Below are 18,160 nucleotides of genomic sequence, written 5' to 3' on the forward strand. Positions count from 1 at the left end.
TGTATGTAACTGCCTATAGCTTGAGACCTGCCAGAACCCTTTGTTTATTTCTAAGCTGCTGACTTGGGGAAATACTTCATCCCTGAGCTTCAGTTGCTCTGTCTGTAAGACAGAATTCAGACCCATCATAGTGTATAAGAGGAAGATTTATGCTAAAACGAGAAAACAATCTAAGGCTTGAAGAATAAGCTCTTACCATGAGAAAATTTGCAAGACTAACGCATAAATATCAAAATGCTGATGTTCTATATTGAGAAATATTCGAAGAACTCCCCCACCCACATCATAACAGGGAAATTGGTGCACAGGGTCTCATCAGACCTCAAGACTCTTGCACGTTCTTCCTAAAGTAGGTCCTCAGAACACCTGCCCTGGGAGAGGTGTCATGAATGAAGCTCATAAGATCGGGGGAATAGTGAATATTCTAACCCCTACTAAGGATTCACGATGCAGTTTATGCATGGACTGCACTAGCCATAGTTTCCAGGGATAGCTATAAACTAGACTATTTCTAAACCAACAATCAGAAATGGAACATGCAGCTGGATAAATCAAGTGACATCCCATCATTCTGCTCCTGTAAATTTGGGGCTTGGGTGAGCAGTAGGATCCTGAGAAGGCTTGATAAAACATAGGGTTTGGCTTTCATGGGACCAAGGATCTCCTCTCCCACCTATGCCCAACAAGGCCATCCTCCCCTACATATACAGCTGGGGCCATGGGTCCCTCCCTAGGTGCTCCCAGGCTGGTGGTTTAGACTATAAAAAAAGAAAGAAAGAACAGAAGAAAAGTAAAAGAAAAAAAAAAAAACAAAAAGACATAGGCTTTGGTAGGTCTACCGGGTAGTAGGGTGGAGTGAAGGTCAGCATTTGTTTTATTAATTATTCTAGTTGTTTACATTTCAAATGTTGTTGCCCTTCTCAGTCTCTCCTCCATGAACCCCCTACCCTCTCCCCCTCCCCATTGCCTATAAGAGGGTGCTCCCCCAACCACCCACTTACTCCCACCTCGCCCCTCTAGCATCCCCTTTCTCTGGGACATCAAGCTTCCACAGGACCAAGCACCTCCCCTCCCACTGATGCCAAATAAGGCAGTCCTCTGTTACATATGTAGCTGGAGCCATGGACCAGTACATGTATATACTTTAGTTGGTGGTTTAGTCCCTGGGAGCTCTGAGGGTTCCAGTTAGTTGTTCTTCCTGTGGGGTTGCAATCCCCTTCAGCTCCTTCAGTCTCTTCCCTAACTCTTCCACTGGGGTCCCTGGGCTCAGTCCAATAGTTGTATTAGTCAGATGCTGGCAGAGCCTCTCAGGGAGCATTTATACCAGGCTCCTGTCTGCAAGCATATCTTGGCACCAGCAATAGGGTCAAGGTTAGATGTCTGCAGATGGGATGGATCCCTAGGTAGGGCAGTGTCTGGATAGCCTTTCCTTCAGTCTCTGCTCCATTTTTGTCCCTGCATTTCCTTTAGACTGGAACAATTCTGGGTTAGAATTTTTGAGATGGGTGGGTGGCCCCATACCTCAAACTGGGAGCCATGTCTATTTACTGGATGTGGTCTCTTCAGGTTCTATCTTCTCAATGTTGGGCATTTCAGCTAATGTCATCCCCATTGGGTCCTGAGAGCCTCTTGCATCCATGGTGTCTGGGACGTTCTAGTGGTTTTCCCCCTGTTCTCTGCCCCACCCCCACTACATATTTCTATTCATTCTCCTGGTCCTCTGGACTTTTCTCCTGTCTCTTCCCATACCTGATCCTGTCCCCCTTTTATCACCTCCCTTCTTTCCCATACCCCCTTCTTTCTCACCTAGATCCTTCCTTCCCTTTGCCTCCTGTGATTATTTTGTTCCCCCAAGTGGAACTGAAGCATCCAGACTTTGGCCTTCCTTCTTGTTAAGCTTCATATGGTCTGTGAATGGTATCATGGGTATTCTAAGCTTTTGGACAAATATCCACTTATCAGTGTGTACATACCGTGCATGTTCTTTTGGATCTAGGTTACCTCACTCAGGATAATATTTTCTAGTTCCATTTATTTGAGTGCAAAGTTTGTGAAGTCCTAATTTTTAATAGCTGAGTAGTACTCTATTGTGTAAATGTACTGAATTTTCTGTATCCATTCTTCTATTGAGGGACATCTGGGTTGTTTCCGGCTTCTGGCTATTATAAATAAGGCTGCTATAAACATAGTGGAGCATATGTCCTTGTGATGTGGTGGAGCATCTTTGGGTGTGTGCCCAGGAGTGATATAGCTGAGTCATCATGTAGAACTATTTCCAATTTTCTGAGGAATCACCAAATTTATTTTCAAAGTGATTGTTCCCACTTGCAATCCCATTGACAATGGAGGAGTGTTCCTCCTTTCTCCAGATCCTTGTCAGCATCTGCTGTCACCTGAATTTTTGATCTTAGCCATTCTGATTGGTGTAAGGTGGAATCTCAGGGTGGTTTTGATTTGCATTTCCCTAAAGATTAAGGATATTGAACATTACTTGCTTCTCAGCCATTCAAGATTCCTCAGTTGAGAATTCTTTGTTTAGCTCTGTATCCCATTTTTAAATTGTGTTATTTGGTTTTCTGGAGTCTAATTTCTTGAGTTCTTTGTATAGCCCTCTATTGGATGTAGGGTTGGTAAAGACATTTTCCCAATCTGTATGCTGCCATTTTGTTCTATTGTCCTATTTGACTTACAGAAGATTTGCAATTTTATGAGGTCCCATTTGTCAACTGTTGATCTTAGAGCATAAGCCATTAGTGTTCTGTTCAAGAAATTTTCCCTGTGCCCATGGGTTAGAGGCTCTTTTCCACTTTCTCTTCTATTAGATTCAGAATATCTGGTTTTATGTGGAGGTCCTTGATCCACTTGGTCTTGAGCTTTGCACAAGGAGATAAAAATGGGTCAATTTGCATTTTTCTACATGCAGACCTCCAGTTAGACAAGCACCATTTGTTTAAAATGTTTGTTTTTATACACTCTATGATTTGGGCTTCTTTGTCAAAGACCAAGTGTCCATAGGTGTGTGGTTTTATTTGTGGGTCTTCAATTCTGTTACATCGATCTACCTGTATGTCTCTGTATCAGTATTATGCAGTTTTTCTCACTATTGCTTTGTAGTACCACTTGAGGTCAGGGATGGGGATTTCCCCCCAGAAGTTCTATTATTGTAGAGAATTGTTTTCACTATCTTGAGTTTTTTGTTATTGCATATGAAGTTGAGAATTTCTCTTTATCTCTGTGAAGAATTAAGTTGGAATTTTGATGGGGATTACACTAAATTGTAGATAGCTTTTGGTAAGATGGCCATTTCTACTATGTTAATCCTGCCAATACATGAGGATGGGAGATCTTTTCATCTTCTGGGGTCTTTTTCAATTTCTTTCTTCAGAGACTTGAAGTTCTTGCCATATGGATCTTTCACTTGCTTGGTTAGAGTCACACCAAGATATTTTATATTATTTGTGACTATTTTGAAGTCTTTCCCTATTTTCTTTCTCAATCCATTTAATCTTTGTGTGGAGGGGGCTACTGTTTTGTTTAAGCTAATTTTATATCTATTCAACGTTGCTGAAGTTATTTATCCAGTGTAGGAGCTCTCTGATAGAATTTTGGGAATTGTTTATGTATAATATATCATCTGCAAATAATGATAACTTGATTTCTTCCTTTCCAATTTGTGTCCCTTTGACCTCCTTTTGTTGTCTAATTGCTGTAACTAGAACTTCAAGTACTATATTGAATAAATAGGGAGAGAGTAGGCAGCCTTGTCTTGTCCTTGATTTTAGTGTGATTGCTCCAAGTTTCTTTTCACTTAATTTGATGTTGGCTATTGGTTTGCTATATATTGCTTTTATTATGTTTAGGTATGGGCCTTGAACTCCTGATCTTTCCAAGACTGTTAACATGAAGTGGTGTATTTTATCAAAGGCTTTTCAGCATCTAATGAGAAGATCATGTGATTTATTTTTTTTGAGTTTGTTTATATAGTGAATTACTTTGGTAGATTTTCACATATTGAACCATGCCTGCATTCCTGGCATGAACCTACTTGATCATTGTGAATGATTGTTTTGATGTGTTCTTGGATTCAGTTTGCAATTTTATTGAGTATTTTTTGCATCAATATTCATAAGTGAAATTAGTCTGATGTTCTCTTTATTGGGTCTTTGTGTGGTTTTGTTATCAGTGTAACATTATAAAACAAATTAGGTAGTGTTTCTTCTATTTCTATTTTGTGGAATAGTTTGAGAAGTATTGGTATTAAGTTTTCTTAGAAGGTCTGATAGAATTATTCACTAAAACCATCTGGCCCTGGGCTTTTGGGGGGCGGGGTTCAGAGACTTTTAATAACTGCTTCTATTTCCTTAGTGGTTATGAGACTATTTAGTTTATCTGATCCTGATTTAACTTTGGTATATGGTATCTGTCTAGAAAAATCATCCATTTCATCTAGATTTTAAGTTTTGTTGAGTTTAGGCTTTTGTAGTAGGATCTGATGGGGTTTTTTTTGGATTTCTTCAGTTTATGTTGTTATGTCTCCGTTTCCATTTCTGATTTTGTTAATTTGGACACTGTCTCTGTGCCCTTTAGTTAGTTTGGCTAGGAGTTTATCTATCGCATTGATTTTCTCAAATAACCAGCTCTTGGTTTTGTTGATTTTTTTTGTTTGTTTATTTATTTATTTATTTAAAATACATTTCAGATTTTATCCCCTCACCCCATTCCCCACCACCACACAGGAACATCCTATCCCTTCCCCCCTCCTGCCTCCACAAGGGTGTGCCCCCACCTACCCCCCTTCCCCCCTCCCCAACCTCAAATTCCTCCCCTCTCGCTGTTCAGCCTTCATGGGACCAGGAATCTCCTCTCCCACCTATGCCCAACAAGGCCATCTTCCCCTAAGTATACAGCTGAAGTCATGGGTGCCTCCCTTTGTGCTCCCAGGCTGGTGGTTTAGACCCTGGGGAGCTCTGGTTGGCTGACACTGTTGCTCTCCTCTTGGGGCCACCAACCCTTTCAGCTCCTTCAGTCCTCTAACTTCTTCATTGGGAACCCTTGATCAGATCAAGGGGTAGCTATGAGCATCCGCCTCTGGATATGTCAGACTCTGGCAGACCTTCTAGGAGACAGCTGCATCAGGGTCCTGTCAGCATGCACTTCCTGACATCCATATCGGTGTCTATCTTTGGTGACTGCACATGGGACGAATACCAAGGTAGAGTGGTCTCCCGATGGCCCCTCCTTGACTTTCTGTCCCACATTTTGTCGCCATATTTGCTCTCTTGAGCATTCTGTTACTCCTTCCAAGAAGGACCGAGACATCCACACTTGGCCTTCCTTCGTGAGCTTAATGTGGTCAGTTAGTTGAATCTTGGCTATTTCAAGCTTTTGGGCTAATATCCACATATCAGTGAGTAAATACCATGTGTGTTCTTTTGTGATTGGGTTACCTCACTCAGGATGATATTTTCTAGTTCCATCCATTTATCTAAGAATTTCTCAAATACATTATTTTTAATAGCTGAGTAGTACTCCATTGTGTAAATGTACCACATTTTTTGTATCCATTCCTCTGTTGAAGGACATCTGGGTTCTTTCCAGCTTCTGGCTATTATAAATAAGGCTGCTATGAACATAGTGGAGCATGTGTCCCTGTTATATGTGGAGCATCTTCTGGGTATATGCCCAGGAGTGGTATAGCTGGGTCCTCAGGTAATGCTATGTCCAATTTTCTGAGGAACTTCCAGACTGATTTCCAGAGTGGTTGTACCAGCTTGCATTCCCACCAACAATGGAGGAGTGTTCCTCTTTCTCCACATCCTCGACAGCATCTACCATCACTTGAATTTTTTATCTTAGCCATTCTGACTGGTGTAAGGTGGGATCTCAGGGTTGTTTTGATTTGCATTTCCCTGATGACTAAGGATGTTGAGAATTTCTTAAGATGCTTCTCGGCCATTCGAATTTCCTCAGTTGAGAATTCTTTGTTTAGCTCTGTACCCCATTTTTAATAGGGTTATTTGGTTGTCTGGAGTCTAATTTCTTGAGTTCTTTGGATATTAGCCCTCTATCGAATCTAGGATTGGTAATGATCTTTTCCCAGTCTGTTGGTTGCTGTTTTGTCTTATTGACAGTGTCCTTTGCCTTACAGAAGCTTTGCAATTTTATGAGGTCCCATTTGTCAATTCTTGATCTTAGAGCATAAGACATTGGTGTTCTGTTCAGGAACTTTCCCCCTGTGCCTAGGTATTTGAGGGTCTTCACCACCTTCTCTTCTATTAGTTTCAGTGTATCTGGTTTTATGTGAAGGTCCTTTATCCACTTGGACTTGAGCTTTGTACAAGGGGATAAGAATGGATTGATTTGCATTCTTCTACATGTTGACCTCCAGTTGAACCAGCACCATTTGTTGAAAATGCTGTCCTTTTTCCACTGGATGGTTTTAGCTCCTTTGTCAAAGATCAAGTGACCATAGGTGTGTGGGTTCATTTCTGGATCTTCAATTCTATTCCATTGATCTTCCTGTCTGTCTCTGTACCAATACCATGCAGTTTTTATCACTACTGCTCTGTAGTACAGTTTGAGGTCAGGGATGGTGATTCCCCCAGAAGTTCTTTTATTGTTGAGAATGGTTCTCGATCTCCTGGTTTTTTTGTTATTCCAAATGAATTTGCAAATTGCTCTTTCTATCTCTATGAAGAATTGATTTGGAATTTTGATGGGGATTGCATTGAACCTGTAGATTGCTTTTGGCAAGATGGCCATTTTTACTAAGTTAATCCTGCGAATCTAGGAGCATGGGAGATCTTTCCATCTTCTGAGGTCTTCTATTTCTTTCTTCAGAGACTTGAAGTTCTTGTCATACAGATCTTTCACTTGCTTGGTTAGATTCACTCCAAGATATTTTATATTATTTGTGACTATTGTGAAGGGTGTCATTTCCCTAATTTCTTTTTCAGCCTGTCTATTTTTTGAGTAGATGAAGACTACTGATTTGTTTGAGTTGATTTTATATCCAGCCACTTTGCTGAAGTTGTTTATCAGGTTTAGGAGTTCTCTGGTGGAAGTTTTAGGGTCACTTAAATATGCTATCATATCATCTGCAAATAGTGAAATTTTGACTACTTTTCCTATTTGTATCCTTTTGACTTCCTTCTGTTGTCTAATTGCTCTGGCTAGGACTTCTAGTACTATATTGAATAGGTAGGGTGAGAGTGGGCAGCCTTGTCTAGTCCCTAATCTTAGTGGGATTGCTTCAAGGTTCTCTCCATTTAGTTTGATGTTGGCTACTGGCTTGCTGTAAATTGCTTTTACTATGTTTAGGTATGGGCCTTGAATTCTTGATCTTTCCAAGACTTTTAACATGAAGAGATTGAATTTTGTCAAATGCTTTCTCGGCATCTAGTGAGATGATCATATGGTTTTTTCTTTGAGTTTATTTATGGTTTTTTTCTTTGAGTTTATTTATGTAGTGGATTACATTGATGGATTTTTGAATATTGAACTATCCCTACATTCCTGGGATAAAGCCTACTTGATCATGATGGATGATTGATTGTTTTGATTTTTTTTTGTTTCTAATTGATTGATTTCCTCCCTGAGTTTGATTATTTCCTGCTGTATATTCCTCTCAGGTGTGTTAGCTTCTTTTTGTTCTTGAGCTTACAGATGTTCTCTTAAGTTGCTAGTGTAGGATCAATTCTTTATGAAGTCAGTCCTATGAATTTTCCTCTTAGCATTGCTTTCATTCATCCCATAAATGTGGGTGTGCTGAGCCTTCATTTTTGTTAAATTCTAAAAAGTCTTTAATTTCTTCAGTTCTTCCCTGACCAAGTTGTCATTCAGCAGAGAATTGTTCAGTTTTCATGACTATGTGCTTTCTGTTGCTTTCACTGTTACTGAAAATCAGTCTTAGTCCACGGTGGTCTAACAGAATGAATGGGATTATTTCAATCTTCTTGTATCTGCTGAGGTCTGTTTTGTGTCTGATTATATGGTTAGTTTTAGAGAAGGTGTCTTGAGGTGCTGAGGAGAAGTTAGATATCTGTTGAATCCATTTGGCTCACAAATTCTCCTGGTTTCACTGTGTCTCTGTTTAGGTTCTGTTTCCATGACCTGTTCATCGGTGAGAGTGGAGTGTTAAAGTCTCTCACTATTATTGTATGAGGTTCAATGTGTTTTGAGCTTTAGTAACATTTCTTTTACAAATGTGAGTGCCCTTGTATTTGGGGCATAGATGTTTAGGTTTGAGAGTTCATCTTGGTGGATTTTTCCATTGATGAGTATGAAGTGCCCTTCCCCATCTCTTTTGATAACTTTTGGTTGAAAGTTCATTTTATTGGATATTAGAATGGCTACTCCAGATTGTTTCTTGGGACCATTTGCTTGGAAATTTTTTCCAACCTTTTACTCTGAGGTAATGTTTGTCTTTGTCACTGAGATGTGTTTCCTGAGTGCAGCACAGTGCTTGGTTCTGTTTATGTATACAGTCTGTTTGCCTATGTCTTTTTATTGGGAAATTGGATCCATTGATGTTGAGAGATACTAAAAACCAATGATTGTTGGTTCCTGTTATTTTTGTTGTTAGAGGTTGTACTGTGTTTGCGTGGTTCCCTTCTTTTGTTTTTTTTTTTTTTTTGTGAGATGATTAATTTCTTGGTTTTTCTTGGGTGTAGTTTTCCTTTGTGTTGGAGTTTTCCTTCTAGTATCCTATGGCGGGCTGGATTAGTGGGGAGATATTGTTTAAATTTGGTTTTGTCATAAGATATCTTGGTTTCTTCATCTATGGTGATTGAGAATTTTGCTGAGTATAGTAGTCTGGGCTGGCATTTGTGTTCTCTTGTGGTCTGCATGACATCTATACAAGATATTCTGGCTTTTAGAGTCTCTGTTAAAAAGTTTGGTGTGATTCTGATAAGTCTACTTTATATGTTACTTCTTGGTCTTTCTCCATTACCACTTTTAGTATTCTTTCTTTGTTCTGTATATTTAGTGTTTCAATTATTTTATGACATGAGGACTTTCTTCCTGGTCAAATCTATTTGGTGTTCTGTAGGCTTCTTGTACGTTTATGGCCATCTGCTTCTTTAGGTTAGGGAAGTTTTATTCTATGATTTTGTTAAAGATGTTTTCTGGCCCTTTGAATTGGGAAGCTTCATTCTCTTCTATTTCTACTACTTTTAGATTTGGTCTTTTCATTGTGTTCTGAATTTCCTGGGTGTTTTGGATTAGGTGCTTTTTGCACTTTGTATTTTCTTTGACTAGTGTGTCAATATCTTCTATAGTATCTTCTATGCTTGAGATTCTTTCTTTTATCTCTTGTATTCTGTTGTTGATGCTTGCATCTGAAGTTCCTGATCTCTTTTCTAGGTTTTGCAACTCCAGGGTTGCCTCTCTTTGTGATTTCTTTATTGTTTCTATTTCCATTTTTAGATCTTGAATGGTTTTGTTCAATTTCTTCACCTGTTTAATTGTGTTTTCCTGTATTTCTTTAAGGGACTTATGTGTTTCCTCTTTAAGGGCTTCTACCTGTTTACCTGTGTTCTCCTATATTTCTTTAAGGGAGTTATTTATGTCTTCCTTAAAGTACTCATAATCTTTTTGAGATTGAATTTTAGGTCAGAATCTTGCTTTTCAGGTGTGTTATGGTATCCAGAGCTTGTTGTGGTGGAAGAACAGGGTTCTGATGGTGCCAAGTGGCATTGGTTTCTGTTGTCTATGTTCTTGTGCTTGCCTTTTGCCATGTGGTCATCTCAGGTGTTACCTGGCCTTGCTGTTTCTGAATGGAGCCTGTTCTTCCTTGTAGGAAGTTGAAGGTCTGTGAGCTAGGTTAGAACAGGCCTTCTGGGGGGAGGGGGAACAGTGGTCTTTGGTTGGGAGGGCCTCCTGTGTCTCTAGTTAGGACAGGCCTTCTGTGACCCTGGCTAAAGTAGATCTCCTGTGACCCTGGATAGGGCAAACATCCTAAGAGTCAGGCTGTCTCTGGATATGGGCAGGTAGGCTAGAACGCCCAATTTGCCTGGAGCCAAGTTGCAGACCAGAAGGTTGTCAACATTTCTAATAGATTCCAAGTAACAATTATCCTGTAGGTCCAACACAGCAGAGGAATCTCTGTTGTAGATAAATTTTTAGGGAAAGATGAGGTACAAATAGAGGGTGGTAGATTTGTGAGATGGAACCATAATCATCACCTGTTGTTTCTTTGTTTTCAAACAAGATGTATTATACAGGTCCTCACAGGCTCTGATGACTTGTTGTGAGACACTTTCATCTCCTCCTCACTGCTCAGCAACTAGAAAGTATAAAGATAAAGGCCTTTGTGTATGCTTTCCTCAGGCCTACATCCTGTTTTTAAATGCACTCTTCTCAAACTACCACCACCGTGACTACCACCACCATCACCACCAAGACCACCACCACTACCACCACCATGACTATCACGAGTAGTTAGGGTTTTGTTTTTCTTTTTTCTTTTTTTCTTTTTTTTTTTTTTTGGTTGACTTGGTTTCTTCCTTGAACTAATTCTCTGTCCAGGTTTCCCATACTTGGCTCACAAAGCAGCCACTAACTCACTCCCTCACCAAGCTCCTTTGTACTTTCTATTATATCTCTTTTGTAATGTTTGGCCTCTTAAAAAAGCCCCCCAACAGCCCATGACTATTTTCCCAAAGCTTCAAGTACACCTCCCCAAACCCTAACCCAAGTCTCTAAGTGGAGCATAAATACTAGGAAAGGTTTTTATGTTCCAAGAGCTTTTAAAGTGGCAAGAGAAATGGCAGCATCAGTTATTCCTCCTTTCAATATTTGTGCTCCATGTTTCTTCTAGAACTCAGTTCTTCCTCAGAGAGGTGTGGTCCACAGTGCATGCATGAGGTACACAACTCATTTTGTGCTCAGATCTAGATGAGAAGATGAGAATCAGGTCTCAAACATCATCTGAGCAATAGAGATGGCTGCAGCCTCCTCTTTCTCTAGGTTCTGTCCAGGGGAAGGCGAGACTTCTCTTGGGCCAACTCGTGGAGCTATGGTATCAGGGTAACTAGAGATGCAATAGAATGATAACCTTTCTTTGGCTTAATGACCTGCCTGGAAACATCCATCTGGCCAGATTCCACTCACTTGCTCAAAATGACTTTTGACTCATCTTATACTTTAAGTCAAAATAATATCCTGGTACATGGGGCTAGATAGGGTGAGATGGGGCCAGGTGACTGACATTTTAGCAGTGGCTTAACAAGTTGCAAAGTGGACACTTATCCTGTTACCTTATATCCTTATTGAGTTTAAAGTTTAAAATGAGAAAGTAAGTGCACCTTAGAGCATTCTTCTGCTGTCACTGTAGAGTCTGAATTCCTTCCTTTACTAAGTGCCATCCATAAAAGGCATAAAAGCCATTCATTCATTCACTCATTCATTCATTCTTTTCTCCTAGTGCAAAGCAAGCAGAGCTGGCGAAGCAGCATGCAAAGTTTGTCCTGATGCTGAACCAAACCTTGGAAGAGAAAGCCGTAGCCACTATTTACATAAATGACACCTATACCAGGATAAACTTTGAGAAAGAAGAGATAGGACTCCAAAAACAATGTCTGAAAGAGGCATCTGAGTTAATTAAAAAACATAAACAAGAGTATTGGGAAAAGAAAGAACATTTGGCTGTCCATGTACGTGGTGAGCTTTAATATTTTTAAATCCAGAATTGTCTTGACTCTGAGGCAGCAATGGGACATGTTTTCTTTGTCCTCATGACTAGCTGGCAAGTGCCCATTATGACTGGCCATAGGGGGCTTCTGAACAGCACTGGTGTGAGAAACTCATGGTTTGTTTGTTTGTTTTGTCTTGTTTGTGGAGCCTCTTGGAGAAGACATTCGGTCGTGCACATTCATTCAGCTCACAGAACAGAGTCCACGGCAGGATCCATGTCTCTTTAATGGCTTCATGTGGTTGTAGAGATGAGGAACTTGCCACCTTCTTTTATCTAGTTCCACTTTTGTGTAGACAGAACCTAGGAGTCAGGCAGAACCCCCTGAAATGCCTGCTAATCCAGCTGCAGCAACCTGAGACAGGAGTAGCCTTTAGGGGGAGTGACAGACTCTAGTGTGCAAAAAGCAAACTGTATTATAAGGCCAGAAATTTCCAGAGGTCAGGGGCGGAGGTCATACTGCCTCTCCCGCTCCCGAGGAGGCTGCACGCCTGCTGTGCTGCGTTGATTGAACTCATCGTCTGACTCTTATTTCTCAAGGTGCCTTGGATGCTCTGGGAAAGGTAGAGCTGTCTCTGTTCTTACTGTACAGAAAGGAGCTCGGCTCCAGATGGAAACAGCTGTGTTGCGCGTAATTACATAAGCATGCTTGCTCCTTTGGCCAGCTTAGCTCCAACAATGGCCTCCCTGGTGTCATTCAGCTCCACCAACGGCCAGGAGCTGTGATCGCTCCCCCAGCCCCTCACAGCTAGCTTTGCCAAGCCACCAACAGCTGCCCTGGCTTCCGGCTCTCTCCTCCTGCCCTCCTTTGCACTGTGGATGGAAAACACTACACAGTTTTATTATTCTAAAACTAGATAGATAGATAGATAGATAGATAGATAGATAGATAGATAGATAGATAGATAGATAATTCAATGGGTGGGCAAAGAATTCCCTGCCCTAATCTTATCAATTAGCTCCCTCCATCCTTCTTGGCTCCTGCTCACCAAAGAGGCTACAAACTCTGGGGACCCCAAGACCTCTATGTCTGCAGCTTCCTCCTCCTTCCAAAGCATGGTCTGAAAAACCTTTCTCTGCATCCCTTCTCTTCTCCTTGGGACCCAGAAGTCCCACCTTTTTCCTTTCACTCAATTGGCTGCCACCTCTTTTATTGACACAATCAAGAACCAATTAGGGAATCAACACCCTCCCTACACAGCTGCAGAGCTTTTGTTATGTCCTTTCCAAATAAAAGTCTGCCTAAGCTCAGGAACTGTCTACATTTAGACCCTGAGCCACCAGCGTCCACATTCAGACCCAGGAAATCGAGCAAGCTTAAACGATGCAGCATTAACTAGGAAGGAAAGAAGGAAGGTTAATTTATTACATTGCTTTTTTAAATTTAATGGTTTTTTCCCTAATTTTCAATAAAATATCTCTATCAGTGAATTTCACTCATACATATCTGCACCCTGGTGCATAGACTATTATCATATTCGTTCAAAGTAGCTGCTCTGCAACGAAGTGGTTGGTGGCTTAAAGGGAAAGACAGCCAGCCAGACGTAAGTGGTCACAGAGTTTCAATCCACTATGCTACCTTATGCCTTTCTGCTCTTTGTCACCTTGTTCTTGACCATTAAGTTTGCTGGGGGTGGGGGGAGAAGGTTAATTTTTAATAAGAGTCACTCATTCCTCCAGAGTCTGACATGTGACAAGATTTTGGTAAAAACAGAATAATGTATCCAAGACTATAAGCTGCCCCGTCTTCAGTGACTTTGCACATGGCACTCTGAGCTATTTTCCATTAGGTAGTATGAAGTGGGGTTTCTAGACAACTGATTACTTCTGATTACTACTTTCTTCATCCACGATATCTCTGTAGTCATACATGTGACGTTCATTGCTGTGGCATAGTTGCAGTGAGGCACTACGGTGGCAAGATGCTTGTACCCAATCTTAGCAGTGGTCCTTGCCGTATTGCTCCTATAAATGTACCACCAACATCTTATAGCTGCAGTCTGACCCACAGAGTTCATGGTTTTGTCTTTAACATTAGGAAATACAAAAATCCTAGTTTCATTTCATTCTTCTTTTAAATTGTTAGTTTACTTAGATGGAAAATGGCCTGTTTAACTTGAATATTAATTAGGCTGACAAGTTGAAAAATCTTTCTCTGATGTGCTAATAGACTTTTTAATTGGTTTACTGTTGTTACTGTAGATTAAAGGGATGAAACAGTCCTGTGAGGAGCGGAGAAAAGAGGCATATATGAAGAGGAAAGAATTGACCAGATTGCAAAATAAAATAATAAAAATGAAGCAAACAGTTACTTCCAGCTCAGTGGTAAGAAAAAAAAAAAAAAAAAAAAAAACCATCATCTTCCTTTAGCCCAATCTGAACACGGCATTTTAAAAAGTTTATTTAAATCATCTTCCTGCTATTCTGAGAGAATTTCCTGACACTTTAAATACTTTAAAGTATTGCAGCATGTACAAATTATACTTAATAGACTAAAATAACTTGAAAATGATTTTTAACTGCATATAGAGCTAGCTAAATATATATTAATGCCTACTAATCTTTTATCACAATTAGTTGAATGAATGGATCTATAATACATTTCTTCAGTGTTTATCAAAAGTCACATGCAAAGCCACACAATACAGCAGTCATGGAGAAGCAGCGTACTTTTCTGCCAGAGCACATCACTAAGTCCATCATATGTCACATGAGGTGCATATGTTAACCTTAATTATGATATTCCATGATGGCATCTAATTATCATAACATCAGTAGAATAAAATACTCCTCTCACATCTATGTGTTTAAAGAGGCCGCCATCTGATTTTAGGTATCAAGACAATAAAGATGCAGAGATCAGATGAGGCTTAAGGAAACTTGGTAAGCAAACTTCATGCCATCTGCATGCCCAAGCTCATGCCTCCCACTTGAGCCTCATAAGGTACAAGGAGGTCCCCCACCAATCTAGTTTTGACCCAAGATTTCTAAGGTCAAGTTAGGCAGCCATAATAATCTTACCCAGATCCTCTTGCCCCTCCTGCCATCCCCAAACTTGAATGTCATATCAACCTGGATTTAAAGCCTGCCTCTACCAACCTATGAAGTGGAGACACGAGGTAGAATATTGCCCAGTATGGTGGATTTTTGTGGAGATTCCCAAATTACAGACAGAGGGAAGTACAGACTAACAGACACATGAACTCTTCAGTCTAGACACCTCTGTGGCCAGGTCAGACTGATAGAACATTGACAGAAAAAGAATTGAATGTGATTCTTTGAACAGGATACCTATTCAAGGCAGGAATGGCTGAGGGCAAAAAAAGACAATGAATACTAGGCCATGTGCATGCAGTTTTGCTAGCATGTACAAAATGGAAATATGAACCTGGACAATGAATATCAGGCCTAACCCTGATAATTGATTTAATCATGTGATGCTCTAAAGAAACTGAATAATTTTTGCCCTGTTGGATGACTTTCTAGAGAGCTACTAAATTAACATCTGTCCTCAAAGTGACACTACACCAATCAGCTAAACAATGTCTCATTCAATTTTATCTTGATGAACAAAAATGGGTTTATTAGAGGAGACATGCACACATCTGGTATATGAATACATACATACATACATACATACATACATAGATTTTTCTCACTACTGCATTTAGTCATCTACTCCATCAAATCTTGAGTTTTCTGTTTTGTTTCAGAATTGATTTTTGTCAAGTTGAGTTTCACAACAACAACAAAATTATAAAAGTGATGTATTTTTTGACTAAAGGGTGACCTTTAATAGTTGAATAGTTGAATAATAGTTGAATAATAATAGTTGAATGAGTGATTTATAAAATGCTTAGAGAACCTGAATTACTGCTGTGAACCCCTTGCTGATAATTGGATGTCATATTGTTGTTGAATTTTCAATAGATAATTAGTGACCAAGGTATAGAGATAGCACGGCTAAAGGAAACAGTAGCTATTTGGAAGAAAAAGGTAGAAGACATGAGGAAACTTTGTGAAAGTTTGGAGGAAAAACTGTAAGTGTGGGACTTCATGTTTACGGGAGATGCTGACTAGTCATGCTGGGTTTAATTACCTTAACATATTCCTGGTATAAGCAATCTACATTCGATTATTAGATTATAATCTGTATTATAAAGAAGAGACATGCTTCTTTTGGTTTACAGTTGTAGAGGCTGCAGATCATAGTCATACGACCCCACTGCCTGTGTAGAGACAGTGTGTTTGTGAGACTAATGCACGGCACAGGGAACCCACTTACAACATAGGGAGCAAAAAAAGAGACAAGCAAGAGACTGTGGGTCCCCAGTTCCAGTCAGGGACATGTCCAATGCCCTTAGATCTGCTCTGAGCCCTGTCTCTTAAAGGTCCTACAATCTCCTACTATTACCACCCTGAAGACAAAGTCTTTAATGCACATTTGGGAGACAAGTCAAGGTTCAAAGGGTAACAACTAATATGTTACTTTCATTCTCAGAAACACATCTTCAATATTAAATGGAACTATATTTAGTTTACTTACATCCACGAGATGGTTTTATGGTGTCCTCCCCTTATGGTGTCCTTTGAAGTTAGTCAGATTTTCAGATGATCTATGGTTTGTAGTAGACGGGTAGGAGGGGGTTTCAGTGATGTAGACACTTGGAAAATGAAGGAGTTCTTTCGACTGTGTTAAACTCACTTCAGCTCCTCACTCTAAACCAAAACAACAACAACAAAAAGAAATTCCTACTGGAAAGGTCATCTGGTGGAGAATGCCGTGAGTCTGTAACACACCCAGCCATACTGTTCTGTTTGTTTTATACTTAGTCAAAGGGTCTTGCATGATTTGCTGAGAAAATGCAGGGAAGCTTCCCACACAAACCATTCCTATATGAGGAACCACACCCAGAACCTGAAGAAACTCTTTCATTTATCCCAAAACATCATGATCTGCTTTCTTTGGGGGGAAAAAAGATTCATCCTTCTGTCTTTATCTGTAACCAGTTCTCTCTTCTTGGTGAGCACATGTAAATGTCTGACTGGGTCAAAACTTCTGAAACAAACTGTGACAAATTTAACCTATCAGCCACAATTGACCAGCAGACTCTGTGAGTTCACGTCAGAATGTATTTGGCACAACTTTGCTTCCTGGGCCAGTCAGGTAGAGCTATGAAAATATGGCTTCCAGTGCCCATCCAGGTGATTTACTGACAACTAGGGAGATAAACTGCCATCTGAGCACATTCCTAAAAGACAGGTAACTTTATGATAAAATCATTTGTACATATATTTTAATGCTTTTTAATTAAAAGTATATCTCTAAAACAAGAACAGCAGAATGCAGTGCTATCATGGGTACATAAATATGCACAGATTGATCCTCTGTCAGACATGTAGCTGGTAAAAATTCTCTTATTTCATGGACTTCCTCTTCATCTGGTTGTTTGTTTCTTTAGCTGTGCAGACATTTTTTTAATTTTATGAAGTTCTACTTGTCAACTGTTGGCCTTAATTCTTGGGCAATTGAAGGGTTTTTTTTGTTCCAGTAAGTCCTTTCCTACGTCAATGGCATATAAGGTTTATCTACTTTCTTCTAGCAGTTTCAGTGTTTCAGGTTAAACGTTGGGTCTTTGATCCATTTGGAGTTAGTTTCTGTGCAGGGTGATAGATACAGATCTAATTTCATTCTTCTGTACATGAATGCTGTTCCCAGCACCATGTGTTGAAGATGCTTTCCTTACCTGGTATTATGTATATATATTCAAATATTAATTGTTTGAAATTACATGTGTTCATGTTTTGTTCCACTGGTCTACATGTCTGTTTTTTGCACCAGCACCATGTTGTTTTGATTACTATGGCTTAAAATCTGGAATTATAATCCCTCCAGTATTACTTTTTTGCTCAAAATTGTTTGGCTATATGGCTTTTTGCATAGTTCCGAATTAATTTTAGCCTAATTTTTTCTATTTCTTCAAAGAACAAGTCGGAGATTTTGATTGGGATTATACTTAATCTATAAATGGCTTTTGGAAGAATGGTTAGTTTTTAGAAACTTCTTTTTATTCTTCTGTTGTAATTGTTGTCTCGGAGGCTTACTGACTCTGTCCACTAACCTAGGCCTAGTCCTAGAAGCTTCTATTACAATTTAATCTATGCCTAGAATGTTTTTAGCCTATGAAACTAGCTTCTGAATAAACTCGCCTTTTCTAGTTCTTTCTGATCTCTTGCTAGCTGGTTCAACTCAGGTGTTCTGGCTCAAACTCCTCTTCCAGCTGATTCAATCTGGCTTTTCTCTCAGCCTCTGAATTGCTCTGCTTGACCTCAAACTAACTCTAGCAATCTTTTCTAATCTTCTGGCTCATTCTCATTCTCTTGCTTGTTCTTAGCCTGTGTCTAGCTTGTTCTCTCTTCAGTCTCTCTCTGTAAAACTCTCTCAGCAAAATTATCTCCTCCCTC

At 39.8% G+C, this 18,160-nt stretch overlaps 1 protein-coding gene across 1 annotated transcript in view; it reads left to right on the forward strand.

The window, feature by feature from the left end:
* The window catches only part of Ccdc175 (coiled-coil domain containing 175), a 79,580-nt gene that overhangs the window by 10,987 nt on the left and 50,433 nt on the right, over positions 1–18,160 (forward strand). The window contains 3 exon segments of the mRNA XM_076922040.1: positions 11,429–11,657; positions 13,898–14,020; positions 15,626–15,735. Coding sequence (XP_076778155.1) covers positions 11,429–11,657; positions 13,898–14,020; positions 15,626–15,735 — 462 coding nt within the window.

The sequence above is a fragment of the Arvicanthis niloticus genome, chromosome 23 (assembly GCF_011762505.2).
Source record: "Arvicanthis niloticus isolate mArvNil1 chromosome 23, mArvNil1.pat.X, whole genome shotgun sequence".
NCBI lineage: Eukaryota > Metazoa > Chordata > Mammalia > Rodentia > Muridae > Arvicanthis > Arvicanthis niloticus.